A 17,105-nucleotide genomic window follows, 5' to 3' on the forward strand; every position below is an offset into this window, starting at 1 on the left:
ACCTTCGCCAGATCACCCTGGTGGTCCGGGAGGGTCGAGACGACGTTGTGCAGGCATTGCATTATGAAGTATTGGTACCTTGCCAACGTCGCCTTGTAGTTGGAAATACGCAGCCCCAGGCCTGAGCTTGCGTAGACTCTCCTGGCCAGGGAGTCGATCTTACATCCCTCTTTGTCCCTCGGTGCAGTGTGGCCTCTTGCCTCTCTACCCTGGGAGGACTCCACCACGACCAAGTTCGGCTTGGGGTGGCGGAGGAGGAAAGGAATGTCCTCCTCCCGAACCTGGTACATGGATTCGTACCTCCGAGATGTGGGTTGAGGGTGAGAAGGCAAGTCCCAAGGTTGCGTCATCGCCTGTCGTAAGGTGGTAATCAACGGCAGGACGATTGAGGTGGACTGCTCCTCGCGGACAACGTCATAAAACTTGTCTGTAGAAGGTCCCGGACGATGGACAGTGTCGATGTTAAGGGACTGGACAAGCTGGGACATCAGCTCCACGAAGGAGATGTGGGACTCGTCAGGTGACGCAGGGCCCTGGGAGGTCACAGAGACACCAGGAGAGGTTGACACGACCTTCGAGTCGTCGAAGTCTGCACCATAAAACGGAGGGGCCAAAGACGAGGACCCCACCGGAGAGACGGACCGGTTACTTTCATCCCTAGGAGGTATCGGGGATGCGCGCCTCGGACCCGAGGACAGTGGATGGTCACGGGAAGGTGGTGAAGACTGACCCCTACGTACGGGATAGTACCCGAAAGAGTGTGGTTCGCCCCAGGACGGATAGTAGGAATGGTGCCATCCCTCAGATCGCTGTTCGATCAAGCGACTCCTTCGGCTCCTAGGCGGGGACATCTCCACATCTGCTGCCATTGTGGCTGTGGGCATAGGTGTGGGCGACCTAGCCCTGGGGGGAGAGTCTTGAATTTCCCCATCACAAATTGACCCCCGCTGAAGAGCTGGAAGCGGCTCAGCAGGAAGGTCAGCCACACGTCGAGGGGACCCTTGAGAGGTGACCCTCATAGCCGCCTGGAGCACCGGATTGGGTGGAGTCAGTACAGTGACTGCCGCCGGTATCGAGGGGGCCATCAAACCCAAATCATGGTGTCGAGGGCACTTCGTGTCCTTCGACTTCTGCGTCAGTTTCGGAGACTTCTCCTTCCTGGCTTTCTTTGCTGATTTATCGGAGTCAGCATGCTTACGCTTCTCGTGCTTTTTCTTCGGAGAAGCAGGTGGGGCCCCCAGGTAGACGCGTCTTCCTCCGAAGGGCGTGAGGGCGGAGCCACTGTAGCAGAGCCAGGCTTCGGAGCAACGACGAGTGGGTCAGACTGCATGAGAGCCTGATCCCACAGGAGCATCCGCAGGCAATTCTCACGGTTTTTCCTGGCCTGCTTAGAGAAGGCCAGGCAGTGAGAGCATTTGTCAGTCCTATGCCCCTCCCCCAAGCAGAGGAGGCATAGGTGATGCGGGTCGGTCAGAGTCATCTTCGACCCGCATGCCGCGCATTTGCGGAAAGCCGCTCGCTGCGCCATTGTAAGAAAAGAAGAAATAGAAGACAGTGCAGAGGGTAAGAATATATTTTTGGTTTTTTTTTTTTTTTATAGAAGATCAAAAGGGAAGGTAGAATGATAGAGAACTATAAAACTAAGAAGAACTATAAGAACTAACAAGAACTAACAGGGGTATAAAAACTGGGAGAATAATCAAGAACAAGAACAAGCTAGACAAGCAATGGTCAGAGTGATAGCGAAAGTGGCACGAGGCACAGCGAAAGGCGGTCTCAAAGACTGAACAAAATGGCGGATGCTCCGCTCTTTATAGGCCATGGAGGAAGGGGAGCGGAGCTTTCCCGCCAAAAACCATTAGCTTGTAATCTTCCGGTCAAAGGCACTGCGCAGGCGCAGCACCCATATGTGTGATGCACAGAGGCCACGACGAAGAAGCAGATTAATTCTTCCTTCTCCCTGCTGTAGTGACTTACCTCTTCCCATAAGCTTACTCAGAAAGTCAAGGCAACCTTCTGAACAATGTGGGATGGGGTTCATGGGGTGAGAGGAGAGGAAACTTTTCTACCACATCCATCCTTAAGTTAACTTATCTTTGCATCCAAGCCCAACTTTGGACAATTTCTCATTTCCCAGCAGTCCTATTGTGCAAGAGTAAACTTGCAAGTGGTTTCACATTAGGACTCACAGAATGGCATGCTCGAGCTTGCCACAATGTAAACCACAATGAACTGAAGAAGCAATTCTGAATATCCAGTCTCTCACTGGGGGTTGTTATGTTGTGCTAACTTGGCTTGTGCAGCTATGCAACCATTGCATAACTCTAGAGTAGGTCATAGGTTCTTTGAGGGTTGTTAAACAACTCTCACATAGTTCCTGCAGGTTGTGTTCACATGACCTGATCAGTCATGATTTGTTAATAAGCATCAGTAATACAAATGGTGCCCATGGGGCCACAGCTTCTCATGTGAACTCAGTCACTGATACACTTGGTTTACATTTAGATGCTCCAATATAACCCTGAGAAGGAATGTTCAGAAATGTAGAGCAGCTAATAATATTGTCATTTCTCATATACAATTTACTCAGAATGTTAGCAAGAGAAATTGATTGATTGATTGATTTATACCCTGCCTTTTTCCTACAAAGGGCTCAAGGCAGCTTACATCATTCTCCTCCTCCATCTTATCCCCACAACAACAACCCTGTGAGGTAGGTTGGGCTGAGAGTCTGTGCCTGGCCCAAAGTCACCCAGTTGACTCCATGGCCAAGTGGGGACTAGAACCCAGATCGTCTGAGTCCCAGTTCCACGCTCTTAACCACTACACCACACTGGCTCTCAATTAAGGAAATAATATTACATGTAGTGCCTACCCTGTGGAAAAAGTGTCCTTGTCCAATTCAGGAGGCCGAACATGTGTTTTCTTTCTAATACTCCCTGAAAACAAACCTGTTCATCCAGACTTTCCTTTGCCTGCAGTTAATTATTAAAACTGTATTTTAAATATGATTTTAATATTTATATGGAAAGGTAGGGGTTTTAAGAAATATTCAACACTATATAAATAGTATAAAAATAAATGCAATAAATAAATAAAATAAAAATAAATGCAATAGTATAAAATAAATGCAAATAAATGCAATAAATAAATATTGCCATCCATTGCTATACAGGTAATGGTACTGCTAGCACAAGTGGAAAGAATTACAAAAATGGTTGACTGACTTTATCTACAGTCACTTCAAAGCAATGACCAAGGCAGTCCCTGAAGAAACGTCTTATCTGAAGTTGAAGGAAAGTTTAGGCTTTAAAGTACTACAGGACAGTTTCACATCTTGAAAAACAACAAAGTTTAAAAGCATTAAAAGCAAATTAATAGGTAAACCTATTTAATCGGCAAGGATACAAGGCAATGTGGCATAGCATTGCTGTGGAAATAATGCAATGAGGAACATTAGAGAGAAGAGGAAATATTGGAGTCAAGGGAAAATGAAATATTGCCAAATTCAATTTTTAAATGTTTACATTCTAGTCAAAATTTGCATGATAATTAAGGGAGATCCTTTTATTGAATAGCTCAGCAAACTGCTCAGAAATCAAATGTTTCTGCTTTTCATTCAATCTTTGGACATTATAAATAGTTGCATGGATCTTTAAAAAATGGGTGTGGTGACTTCTCACACTTCCTTCTAGTATTCAGGCCTTGTAGGAAACAGGACTGAAGTAGCAGCCAAAAGCACACCAAGAAGTTGAGATGCCTTTTTAAATAAGTAAATTGAAATGAAATTAGAACAGACACCTCTGATTCAATCTTGAATTCCCCCTTCCCCCCCTTGAGGAAACAAACAAAACTTGAGGAAATGCAGGTGCAGAGACCATTTGTGAAATAATGACAGAGAAAGCAGAATTCTCTCATTTGAGATAAATTGGAATGATTGGACTGACATGCATTACTTCAAATTATGTATTAATATGTTAAAAAAAGAAGCAGCTCTCTTAGGCTAAAAAGAAAGTATTGGGTCCAGAAGGCCTAAATCATATTCCTTCAGTGAGAAAGAAATGCTTCCATCTTATGCTACTACATGAAATTGAATAGTGAAAAGAACATGAAATTGAATGAAATTGGATTTTAGTAGAGAGGGTAGCTGTCAGATAGGAATTGCATTGAACATAGCCCATTTTTCAGTTAAATAAAGCAAGTATCTTTTTTCTAAGCAACAGTGCCACTTAGTGGATGTACGAAGTACTTTACATGCTGGAAATGACAACACCACAAATGAAAACAGTGCTTGTCCAGGGGCCCCAATAACAATGTTACAGGTGGAAACATACCATGAGTTACGGTAGGAACTGTCCCTTGGAGGGTACTTATATTCTGGGCAGGAACGGACACTTGAGCATCACTGCATGTAACTACTTCTCCTAGTAAATAAAGTTAAAGAAGTCTTCACAGTAACAGAAATAAAAAGTCTTTTAACTTTTGCATCACCAAAAATGAGGAAAAGATGCTGTTAAAGGTGCAACATTTGCCATTTGGCCACCACTTTTCGAGACATATACCCCATAGCTGCCTGATTTTTCCATTTTACTTTCTCTAAGGGCAGGCTGAGACACCTCACCTCATCCTAGTCCCTTCCTTCCCTTGTACCCGTTATACTTCTATCCTCCTACAATATGTATTGTTAGCATGATTTCTGAACAATTTTGTGAAATCTTCAATAAAAAAATGCACTTTATGAACTTGGTGAAAGAAGGAAAACAAAGATCTCATTAACACTACCAATGATACTTTCTATTAAACTTTTCAGGATTACAATGACTTTTAGATTAAGTTAGTTCTCTCATATACGAATAGAACATGATTTTTAAAAAACTGTGTGCTTGGTAAGACAATGACAATAATTAATTTACTAGTAGGAAGTATTTCTAATATTTGATTTGCCAACACTAAACGTTAATAGAAGGAAAGCACACCTTCGTGGGTCAACTTTCAAAGTGCCATTACCAATTAACATTCAATTAACAAAATTGAACCAATGAAGTGTTATGCAGGCTGTGCTGGAAGAATGAACTTGAAAGGAGCTGAAGATGGAGGAGCTTATATTTTCCTTGTTTCCATTTTCTTTAGTGCATTGCATTTCACTTTATTCTTTTTCCTTAACTATTTTTATTTTTTTTCTCATATTTTTGTTCTGTTCATTTATATTCCCAGGCTCTTTCATTCACAGACTTCAGTTGTGATAGCAGTAAAAAATCCAATCCATGCATAAGGCATGCAAGAGTGGTGTGCTTGCTAGCTGATGTTTGGGATATAACCTATTGTAGCCCTGCTTTTAAAATTTGACAAGTTTATAAAAACCCCTCTGACTATTCTTTGACAAGCAAGTAAACAAATTCAGTCACAACTAGTTTGATTTATGTTCATTCTTGTCTCTGACAAATTCTTGTCAAAACTCCCTGTCAGTAGCTGCACAGGAAAAGTTTTGTTGATTTTTCTTTGTCTCTGTTCTTTCACCAAATTCTGATGCGCTCATCCTCTGAAGTACCTTGTGTAGGTGTATGGCTTTCCAGCCCTGACTGTCTTTCAACATGCTTTGCCTCTTTCTGTTGTGTACACTATTCTTTGGTCATCCTTTTTCTACCTCCTGATGGGAACTGGGAGATTCGAGGCATATCTGCAGATTTAATTCTCAGTTGCACTTTTCTTGCCACTGAATAAACTTCTTGTTTTGTTTGTTGTTCTTTCAGATTATTATGTGCTTGCAGCTAATGAAAGGCAGATTATTTTTAGAATGGGTTCAATCTCCTTCATTCATTTTTTTAAAAATAAGGTTTTACTAATTTTCAAAACACAAAGGTGGATAAACGATAATTAAGAAAACATCAAATTTAGTTTAGCTGTTCAAAGGGGGTAGCACGCTGAACATTTTTCTCTCTCTTTACTTTCTTAGAAAAAAATAGATGGAATCTAATGGCTGCTTGAAAATTTTCTTTATGGTTCTTCATTTTAGCAAATTATGCTAAATCTTATGTGTGACTGTCCAGAAATAAATCCTATTAAGCTCTGTGAGACTTACTCTCAGGTAAGTTTGTTTACAATCTTAGGCAGCAATCCCATAAGTCTCTAGACATAAACCATGCTACAGCCATGCTGGATGGGACATAATTTTTATGTCTAAATATATATAGGATTGCTCCCTTATTTTCCTTCCTATAAGCTGAAGGCAGTCTTTGATAGATATTGATGCTTCTGTCCCTTATTTGATTATATCCCACCTTTTTTTCTTGCCAAGAACTCAAGATGGCTTATGAAACTCTCCTTCTGCTCTCAGTCTTATTTCCACAACAATAACCATGTGAAGTAGGTTGAGCTGAGAGTCTATGACTAGCCCAAAGTCACCCAATTGGCTCTTAACCACTACACCACACTGGCTCTCTTATTTGTATATGCCATAAAATCATCCCATATTGTATAAAATTAGACATTTAACATTGCTGTTAACTAATTTTAGCTCATCTTTTTTTTGCTATGTATAGTTATCACAAATACCTTAATCATACAAGTTCTGACGTTTTCCAGCTTTGAACTATTCTTCTGTGAGCTCTTATCACCATGAACATTATTCATTCCTTCAATGCCTTTTTCTAATTTTTCTTCCCATAATTATTAATAAAGCCAATGCTGACATGTTTAAATGTAACTTAAGTAATATTTTCAATTTTCAACCATGTTCCAAATATTAAATACCAATTTCTGGTTCCCTACAGAATTAAACTGTGATTTACTCTTTTACTCCATGAATGTATTGTGGATTAAACTTCATATGTCTATCCAGACTCAATTGTTCAGTTGTATTCACTTTACTGGCAAGCAGCTACATTTTGGGTTCATATAAGAACAACTGAGATATCCCAGTTGTGCAGCTAAGATGGAATGGTGGTAAGGGGTAATCCCAAGTTTTAAAGTATTTCAAGGAATTTAAGTTGATTAAGACTTTGCAATGAATGCAATTATTGGATTTGCATGTAAAGCCAGAATGTTTCAAAAAGTCAAATATGAATACTTCCGGTGATATGAGGAAGCATTTGTTAGCAAGTTTCTGAAATGTTTTGTTGAAGATGTGTTACAACAATATTAACAATAAACAGCAACTTCTGAATTGTTTGCTATATTAAAACTGAGTTCAAATTTAACAATCCAATAGCAGAATGCACAAACCAACTTTCTTAAAGCTCACAGAGTGTTTTTCCCCAACAAGTGAGCTCAATATTATGTAGTTGATTATGATGATAACTCTTGTGAACCTCCGTTGAAACAATAACAGTGTAATCTAGACAGTGCAATCTAGACAGTGCCTTACATACTTGGTTAAGTACCCTGTCTTAAAGCCTGTACTACCTCTCCTTTCCTGAAATGGTGACTCTTCTATAGTCTCACTTCTCTGAAAAATACATTGGAATGGTAGGAAGCAGGAATTGGCTTTTTAGGGCCTGCAGGGTCATCACTAAAAGTTCTAACAGAGCACCTAAGTGGGGGCAGGTACACTCATGGTCATTTTGTTTATTTATTTATTTCACTTCTATACTGCCTCATCGCCCAAAGGCTCTCTGGGCAGTTTACATTCTTCTCCTCTGCTCTCAGCCTTATCCCCACAGCAACAACCCTGTGGGGTGGGGTGGGGTTGGGCCGGCCCAAAGTCATCCAGTTGGCTCCAGGGCCGAGTGGGGACTAGAACCCAGATTGCCTGAGTCCCAGTCCTGCGCTCTTAGCCATTACACTACACTGGCTCTCTAGTTTAGTTGAGCTTAAGATCTTCTCTGAAATGGGAAGTGACTATCTTAGGAGAAGTCTGGGCTACACAGTAATGTAATTGTGCTAATATATTTTCAGTATGCTAGCATAAAATGTAAAGAGAACAATATTATAAATCAGAAATGTAACTTAAAGAAACTCATAGTCACGTGAATTAAATGTTTATCACAGTTCTTCACATGTGGTCAGAAAACACAGTAGCTTGCATCTATACCTCTTATAGAACTAGTGACACAACCTCTAACGCCAACGTAATACAAACTGTAAATTAAGCAGTAACTTGTTAATTTAGTATTTTTTCCCATTACTAATACTGTGGATTACAAGCACTTTCTTCAAAACAGTGCAATTCTTTTTTCATTTCAAGTAATGCATCAGCAAAAGGACAAACAAAATAAATGAATATACTTAAATTATGTCTTTGCATTACTATGTAGAAATCTAAATTGCCAAGTATTAAGTGATGATGCACTATTGTAGGTAATAAAACATCTAGCAATGATTGGCTGAGCTTCTTTAATGTCATAGAAGCAGAATTGCTCTTATCGTAGAACAGGGATAGAGAAATTATTTCATCGTTAGTGCTAGATTCCCTTTTGGAGAAGCTTTCAGATGTCACATTACAGTGACGGGCAAGGAAAAAAGGCAAAAATGTTGAGGTCAAACCCCAACATGTATTATTATTAAGCTCTTACTGCCCATAAGACTTAGGAGATGTATTTCAACCCTACAGAATAGATTAAACACTTCAGAAAAGCTGGTCAATTAGGGGAAGGGGTATGGACAGAAGCAGGGTGTTTGGCCTTTTGGGGAATCCCAGAAGGCCAGGTTTGGATCTTGGTTAGGCCTAAATTTAATCACTGGTTGTGAAGTTCTGTGGCAGTGTTTCAGAGGATCAGAAAAGTCAAATGGAATGAGAGAAAGAGTATGGAACCAAAGGCCAAGGCAAAGGCAGAGGTCTGAAGAGGTAACAGCAAAAGAAGCAAGAAATGAAGCTAACCAAAGATAGCTGGAAGAAGTAATATTACAGGAGCAGGGAGAAAAGAAAACAAGAGGTGGAGTGATGATGACTGGTTTGCACAACATCCCATTTCACCATGTAGTGTTACCCGTGGTGAGTTCTTTGGTTGCAGAAACCTGGAACAATTTCAACAGGGTGGATTGCTTAAGGCAAAAAGCCAGCCTGACACCGCATAGCTAGTTTCTGCAGTTGTTTCACCCATGAAGTGTTGGTGTGTCATCTTCACCTGGGCTACCGTTTCCACCATGGGTGAAGTGAATGGGCTCCATGGCAAGAGTGGAATGCTCCCCTTGCCACTCCAGACAAGCTTGCCCTAGCAGATACCAGTGCCGGATGCCTCACAAGTGCCCAAGCAACATGTGAGTGCAAGCAGCACTGGCTGGGTGCCCTTCACCATGACCTGATTTCAGCTTGGCATGGCTTCTTGTCTGTTTACTCTTTTCTGCATTCTGACAGGAGCTACTCACTCCTCCAATGTTGCCCAGCCTAGGAATTCCATTCCTGAACTTATGCAACTGTGGTTTAAAAAATTAACAAAATAATAAAAATTGCTCATACTCTGTTTGTGATGATGAAGATGATGGCCAACCACTAGCAGCCTCTCCAAGTTGCTGCCTGAGCAGTTTTAAGTGTCTGTCAATGGCTGTCAAAATGGGAATTGTGAAAGCTACAGTAGCTGTTAAGCTGGACTTCGGGATCTCCAGGAGGAAAAAGGGGTAAGATACAAGATGCTGCAGCAAGCTCATACTGGCTTGCAATCATAGCAGATAGACAAGCTGGTTTTGCTATGCAGCCTTCCCTAACCTGGTGGTCTTCAGAGGCATTTGGACTACACCTCCTGGAATTGCCATCAAGCAGGGCCATTGACTGGGAATTCTGGGTGGTGTGGTCCAAATGTGTCTGGAAGGCACAAGGCTGGGGAAGGCTGTGGTAAGGGTCCCATGCCTGATGCATTGCAGATTATTCACACAGCAAGCAGCTCACGGTGGCTTATTGCCAGGGCAGGTTTTAGCAATGGGTGAATGAGTCCAATTCATTTAGAAATGAACATGGCTAGGAACTGAGCAGGTGAACCAGAATGAAATCCACAATCCCAAACACTGTAAACCTCCCAAAGCCTATGGGAATGGGACAGTATATTGATTAAAATAAATCCGATTTGTTTTAAACTTTTGTTTGCTGCAGAATTTATTTCAAAAATGAGCAATATCGTATATTTACCTTTGCTTAACTGAACCGGCACACTTTCAGATTTCATCATCCTTTGTTGCTGCTGTGGGAGCTCCACGGTGTTCCTAACAGTTGCTGTAGCATAAGGAGAAGTGCCGCAGCTACCTACTGCTGGTCCAGCAGCAGCACCACTTGAGGTTATAGCTGGGGAAATCAGCTTTCGGCCAAAGTTTAACAAGCTACTGGAAACTTTATTTATGTTCAGTGGAGCAACCTTGGCACTGACACTGTAAAACAAAAGTAAAACGCGTTGTCCTTATTAATTGTTTACATGACCCTTCAAAAATGGCTAAAAGCTTTTAGAATTTATTAGTTATATTTTTAAAAACTGCAAAACAGGATGATATTAAACACAAAAGACATAATGGGACCAAACCCTATTTTTCAGCACAAGATGTTTCTGCACATCACTGTTTTTCTGTCAGGAGAAATCATACTTTGTGTCAGGAGCAGAGAGTTCTGTTTTAGTTTTAGAAGTCATTGACCAGCACAAAAGCAAATAATCTCGGCAAAGTCCCTTAGTTCTGCAGCTGCCAAGGCAGAAGGTAGATTCCCCTCATCTGGAACACCTGAAAATAGTACTGATAGTTTTTCCACAGAAGCAAGTAGCAAGCAATTCTTTGAATAAGAAAAAAAATCACAGCTTTCAAGAATCTCTTTCTTGAGATAGGGGCAGAATCTTGCCCTCATCCATGAAACTGGTGACTTCACCACCAAGTGCAGGTTGCAATTTTGGCTTTCCACAGTGAGGATGCCCCTCCAATAACTGCCATGAAGATGGATTTACTGCTGCATTTATTTCAATGGGAGAAAGTCACAAGACATGCAAGAGAAGCTGGACTATTGAGGCAAGAAGTTTGCAGACCACTGTGGATCAACCATAGCCACTACTGTGAAGAAAAAGAGGTGCTTGCACATCTCTTCTTCTTTCTACTGCTTTTTAAACACTTAACCACAACTTAGAAAGCTATTAATGCAAAAAAGGAAACTTATCTATTTACCTTAAATTATTTTTGCATTGCTTTTAAGGGGAGAACTCTTTCAAGGTGGTGAAAATCAATGTGAATACAGCTATAAAAAATTCATAGACACGTTTTGATAAAATCCATCAAAAATCCAATTAAAATCTAATTGCCATTCAAATCTTACCAGTAAACGTCAATGGCCTAGACTTAACAGAGGCCAGGAAAAGTAGGTTGGTCTTCAGTGTCCTTCTGAAGACTTGCAGTGACGGAGCCTGAGGAATCCTTGATATAGGATTCCAGGAGTGCAGTGCAACCACAGAAAAGGCCATCTCCTTTGGGCTGGCCAGCCTAACTATGCTTGGCGAGTGAGAGGACCTTGTTAATGACCCCACAGTATGTGATAGAGAAAAATGCAGTCCTTTAAATAGCTTGGACCATAGATGATGCACCTATAGCGTTAACAGTAAAAAATAGCATGCTAAATTCAGCTCAGGGGCAGCCAGTGCAGTTAATGCAGTATTAGTGTCATATGAACTAATAACCTGGCCTATAACAATAGCTAGGTGGCCATATTCTGTTTCTAATGAAGCATCTGCATCATCTTCAAAGTGCATTGCAGTAGCCCAGCCCGGATGCCACCAGTCCATGGAACAGATTGGGCAGTTTTGCTATTGAGGAAGGTGGCGTGATGAAGAGATTCAGATCTTTTAATAAGCTGACTGTGTGCCAGCTATGAACAGTAGCAAAGTGCTCATAGTAGCCTTCCTCTCTCTCACAAAATAATACTGATGCTTTCTTTTCAATGTATGTACTTTTTACTAGCTCTGTCCCTGACATAAAGTGACCTTCCTAAGACATGTAAGACAACAAGGATGTGGGGGTAAATCTAGAGCCAATACTTTAACAAATGAAGTGCTGTCTTTTCTCTTTGCTGCTTTCAACATTTGATACATGGGTGCAAGAGATGATTGCAGCCATCAGACAAGGATCAATATCTATGTGTCCACCATCAAGTTGTACAAAAAATACACAACAATCACCAGAAAAATGAGGATTGATTATGTTGCACAGTCATTAAGAAATACATTTAAAAGAAATGTATTATTTTAAAAAAATGTCAAGGAGATGCAAATCCAGTTTCTGGAAAAACAATTTTGGTTCATCACAATAAGCATAATTGACCTTGGATATCAATGGTATATTTTTAAAACAAGCTGTTCGATGATTCAGTTTCTTCAGTTTTTACACTGATGAAAATGCTTTGTTTCAGAAAGCTGATTCAAAGACAGATCTTCCCTTTATGTGTGCAGCCACTGAAAAACTAAAATTGCTATAAATACAGCATATTTAAATGTTTTAAAAAATCTTCACAAATTTTTGCAAACCCAGACAGTAATTTAAATTTGAACCGCATGAATAAAATATGCGGTGCTTGGATGTTTTCTCTTTGTCTTCAATTTCTCCCCACAGAATCATTCGTTCCAGCAGGATTTTCTAGTAAGCAATTTCATCTAATTGTATGTGAGAAAGGCCATCTATATATATGCCTGAAAATGTTCTGGGCAACTCTAGCTCAGCAACTACCAGAAAGAACCCAAAACATATTCTCCTAAATGACAACAGACTCCTTTACATGCCTTCACCCTCACCATAGAATTGATAAGATTTGTTTCAAGTCAAGTACAGTGGTACCTTGGCTCACGAACTCTGGTCGTGACCCAAATTGGTCATGAGCCAAGTTAAATTTCCCCATGAGGTTCAATGTAAATAAGGTTAATCCGTTCTGTAACTTTTTTTTAATCAGAAAAATGTGAAGCAAAATGACAAAGAACAACAAAGATTGCAGCCATCTCCCCCTGTCCCCCAGCATGACCATGATCACACCCATCATCCCTGCATGCTGGGGAGGGGGAAAGGTGGGCACGCTGGAAGGGGGGAGATGGGCACGAATGCAGGCACCCTCGGGGGAGTGGAGATGGGCGCGATTGTGCTGGCGGGGGGGGGGGAGATGGCCGAGATCGCAGTTGCGCTCATGCAGGAAAGACGGGCGCAATCTCTGCCATCTCCCCTCTGCCCCCAGCACAATCACAGCCATATCCTCATTTGGGGAGGGGTGGGGAGATGGTTGTGATCATGGTCACCACCCAATGCAGAGTTCGCGACCTGAGTTAAAATTTTTATGAAATTTTTGTTTGCGACCTTATTTGGTCATGAACTGAGGCATTCGTGAGCTGAGGTACCACTGTAAATGAATTCAGACATACAGATTTCAATGAAGTCAACCTAGAGCTTGGTTACTGGAGGCACAAATTACCTTCACATGCCTCTTGCCAGCCTTGGCTAGTTTGCCAGCTGCAGCTGTTTCTTGACTGGGGTGGTCTGGCCACTGTTATTCATGTTCTGATAACCTTGCAGCTGAATTGCTGCAATGTATCATCTCTGGGGCTACCTTTGGAGGTATATTAGATATGAACATTGCTTCAATCAGTGTAAAACACAGCTGACAGAATGCTGACCAGTATGTCTAGCTTTATGCAAATTATACCGATCTTAAAAGAGATTTATAGAAACATAGAAACTGAGTGAGTCAGAAGAGGTCTCCTAGGCCGTCTAGTCTGACCCCTGGCTCCAGCTGGCTCCGCTCATGACATGCCTACCATGTGCATGTCTAGCCTATCCTTTATGACATACATTATTTAAAAAAATTAATCCTATTAGAATTTTCGGCAATGTATGGCCTATATCTGTAACTGTCTAGACATTCTAGAAACATCATTTTCTAGAACAGAAGATAACCTACAAGATCAGTATAAGGTATACGTATACATGTTTTAATATGTCACTCATAGACTTGTTAAAGGGACCAATAAAATATGACATAACATCAGGTTGCATTATCTCCTATTTTGGTCCTTCAGTTACAAACCTGTAATTATAAACCAAGCAATGGAAGCAGGAACTATTCTGTCAGCATATGAAAAGAGAAGCATGTTCACCAAACATTAGCATTCTGATATGAGTAGTTCCTGAAAATATTGGCGTCTTCCCCTTAGAACACAGAAAGAAGTCTGCATGAACAACAGCTGGCCATTTTTAAAAAAGGAACGTTGCTTGTGCATGCTTCTACACATGAATCCTTGTTCTGACAGATACAGCATTTCTACGTACCTTAAAATGACTGTCTTACAACATCTGGTCAATGAAACTGACCAGAGTACTGATGATTTTAGACTTTATCCTAAGACAAGTGTTGCCTAGTGTTAAGGGTGAGAGCAAGAGTTGCTGAACCAATCAAGTATAATTTATTAAGGACTGTAATTATCAATAATATTAATTTTGAACGTAAGACAGTGCAACATTACTTAAATAACTAGATGAATTAATGAAGGAAAACTCTATCTATCACTATGCCTTAATGGGTATATTCAGCCCCAAGTTCTGGGGAGCAACAATAGAAAAGAGCTATTGCCTTCATGTCTAGTTTGTCAACTTCCCATAATTCTCTGCTTATCTTTTGTTGAAAATACGACAGTGAACTAGATGGTCCATGGATCTAATTCTGGGCTGTTCTTGTATCCCCCTCAAATTACGTTTTCCAGAGCTGTAGGGTTGCACAAACATTGTTACATCATTACTTAGTTTTTTTAAAAAATAATTTCTTTATGGTTGCAATTCTGTGCAGGTCTATTTGGGCATAGTTCTCTGATATATATAGACCCTTATTTTCAAGCATGTTTGAACTAATCTGCATATTTTTTCATGAAGCAGAACTTTTGGTAAAATATGATAAATGCAAAAAAGTTTACCGAGTTTTATTCATCAAGTCAGCTCCACGTGCTTTGTAGTAATCCAGATTTTGCTGGAACTGGTAAGTTACAGGTCTTGGATTACTCTAAAGAAAGAGAATTATCAGCAAAAATTAGCACTTAGCAGTATTAGTAAAAATATTTGAAAACATGGATAACAAATTGCTATTAAGTAGAATTTCAGTTAGATTAAAATTATTTAAATATTTTTATATCAAGAAATCAGGACAAAAGTTTCAGTTCCAAATTTCACATTAGTTTTTCCTTAATCAAATTTAATAAATCAGTGTATTCAAGGGAAGTATGACTACATTTTGGTTGAATATTATTCTGCAACTGACAAAGTATAGCCACTAGATGGAGCATACAACCTTCTCACCAATTATAAAAAAGCCCTACAGGATGGAATGCTAGCTCTGAATATTCATGGTGAATATAGCTTGGATTCGGCTTTCAATTTCCTGGCAGAGGAAAGATATTGTGGTTCACAAATGTAACAACAAGCCGCTAAAAAAAGTCAACTTTCAGGGATTTATCATGTATGACATTTAGCCCTTCACTCACTCATGGGGAACAGAATTCTTGGGGCTACAATTCAAGTTGCCAAAGGCATGAGAAGCTACTTGAGGAAACCAGGCCTTTGACTCCATGGCTGACATGCAGCAGTAGGATTTCATTTATTAGATTTATATCCCACCTTTTTCTTTTTTTTAAAGAACTCAAAATGGCTTGTATCATTCTCCTCCTGCTGCTCTCACTCTTATCCCCACAGGAACAATCCTGTGAGGTAGGTTGGGCTGAGAGTTTGTGAGTGGCCCAAAGTCACCCAGTTGGCTCCATGGCTGAGTGGGGACTAGAATCCAGATTGCTTTAGACCCAGGCCTGCACTCTTTACCACTATGTTACACTGGCTCTGATATTGAAGAACCATGACCATCACCCAGTCACCTGCAGCTTCTCAGGCTCAGAGTATCAGGAAAAGTAACTGTCCTGAGGATTGTTCCATGGACCTTTGTATGTTTGTTTTCTTAGACTGGGTTCAGTTAGTCCCATAGCTAAGATGTGTTTAATACAATAATTTATATCTAATTTTGTTAGCAGTACGCAATATAATACCATTTATCTGTTTACCTAGTAGAGCCATGGAGTCAAAATCTTAAAGAAGAGAGATGCATAGTAACTCCATGGATGTTCTTTTTTGTTTGTTTGTATTCGGAGGAATTAACTGGGGAATTCTCCCTAACAGACAAGTGTAGAATAGCTATAGGTGATACTGAAAAATGAGCACACAAACATTTGATGTTTACATATTATGACACTCATTTGAAGACATATTTAATGCTTATAAGGAGCAGCAGCATTGTAAAGACATGCCCAGTTAGCATCTCTGATGAAAACTGCTACTTCTTTTTAACAAGTAGTTGGTTTGCAGTTCCAAGGCCAGTCAGTGAGGACCATGTTGTACTACATGGTCAATGGTTTTATTTTGTACAAGGCACGACCCATCATCAGAAAAACACATTGCTAAGTTGTTTATAGGAGATGTTGTTAAACTTCTAGGAGAGTTTCTCAATCTCCCATAAACAAACCACTGCAGTGTTGGCAAAATTATGTTACAAGTATTTTAGGATAGATAGGTGGGGCAGCCTCTACCAATGAAAAAAATTACCTCCATAGACCATAACTAAATAAGCTTATCTCAATTAAATGATTAATGTAGAACTAGTGAAGGCAAAACCATCTGAAATGACACTTTGACTGGTACCAAGAAGTAATGCTAAGGGCACAATCTAAATAGGATGCCCCTAAACTTCTCAACTTGAATGACTGTGGGTATTCAATGGAGGGTGGGTGAAGCACCAAGGGAAAGGTTGCCTCTTCTTACCCTGAAAAGTACTTAGAGAATGGATTTTGGCTAAGTACAGGGCAGAAGGTTATGAGGCTGAGCAGCTACAAGAACGCATTTTATCTTACGGGCACATCTTCTCCCACACTCTTTCCTTCAAAGCTTACCTCTGAGAACACCCTTTATGAGCTCCGTCACACAGCTGGCAGTCTTTTCCAGCTGTGGGAGGGAGACTGGAAAATGGAGCTCCAGCAATTTTTTTAACTCATAGCTGCAGATCTGTGAATCCTATGGTCATGCGACTGCTGTGTGATTTTACAGAAAATCAATTGTACTTAAAAATGGTAAGAATCTTAAATACATTTTAAGATGACCAAAATAATTAAAACACCATGGATGTTTTGAAACAAGTATTTGTTGTG

General features: G+C 40.4%; 1 protein-coding gene across 13 annotated transcripts in view; it reads right to left on the bottom strand.

The window, feature by feature from the left end:
• TBC1D5 (TBC1 domain family member 5) overlaps positions 1-17,105 on the bottom strand; it is a 304,343-nt gene that overhangs the window by 41,652 nt on the left and 245,586 nt on the right. For 12 of the 13 annotated variants that reach the window (XM_044449373.1, XM_044449377.1, XM_044449378.1 and 9 more), the window contains 3 exons: positions 14,838-14,923; positions 10,058-10,293; positions 4,335-4,424 (listed from right to left, as the gene is read on the bottom strand). In XM_044449373.1, coding sequence (XP_044305308.1) covers positions 4,335-4,424; positions 10,058-10,293; positions 14,838-14,923 — 412 coding nt within the window. The remainder of the gene's footprint in view (positions 1-4,334; positions 4,425-10,057; positions 10,294-14,837; positions 14,924-17,105) is intronic. The other variant, XM_044449385.1, reaches the window with a different exon arrangement.

The sequence above is a fragment of the Varanus komodoensis genome, unplaced genomic scaffold, assembly GCF_004798865.1.
Source record: "Varanus komodoensis strain SLA01 unplaced genomic scaffold, ASM479886v1 scaffold58, whole genome shotgun sequence".
NCBI classification, from domain to species: Eukaryota; Metazoa; Chordata; class Lepidosauria; order Squamata; family Varanidae; genus Varanus; species Varanus komodoensis.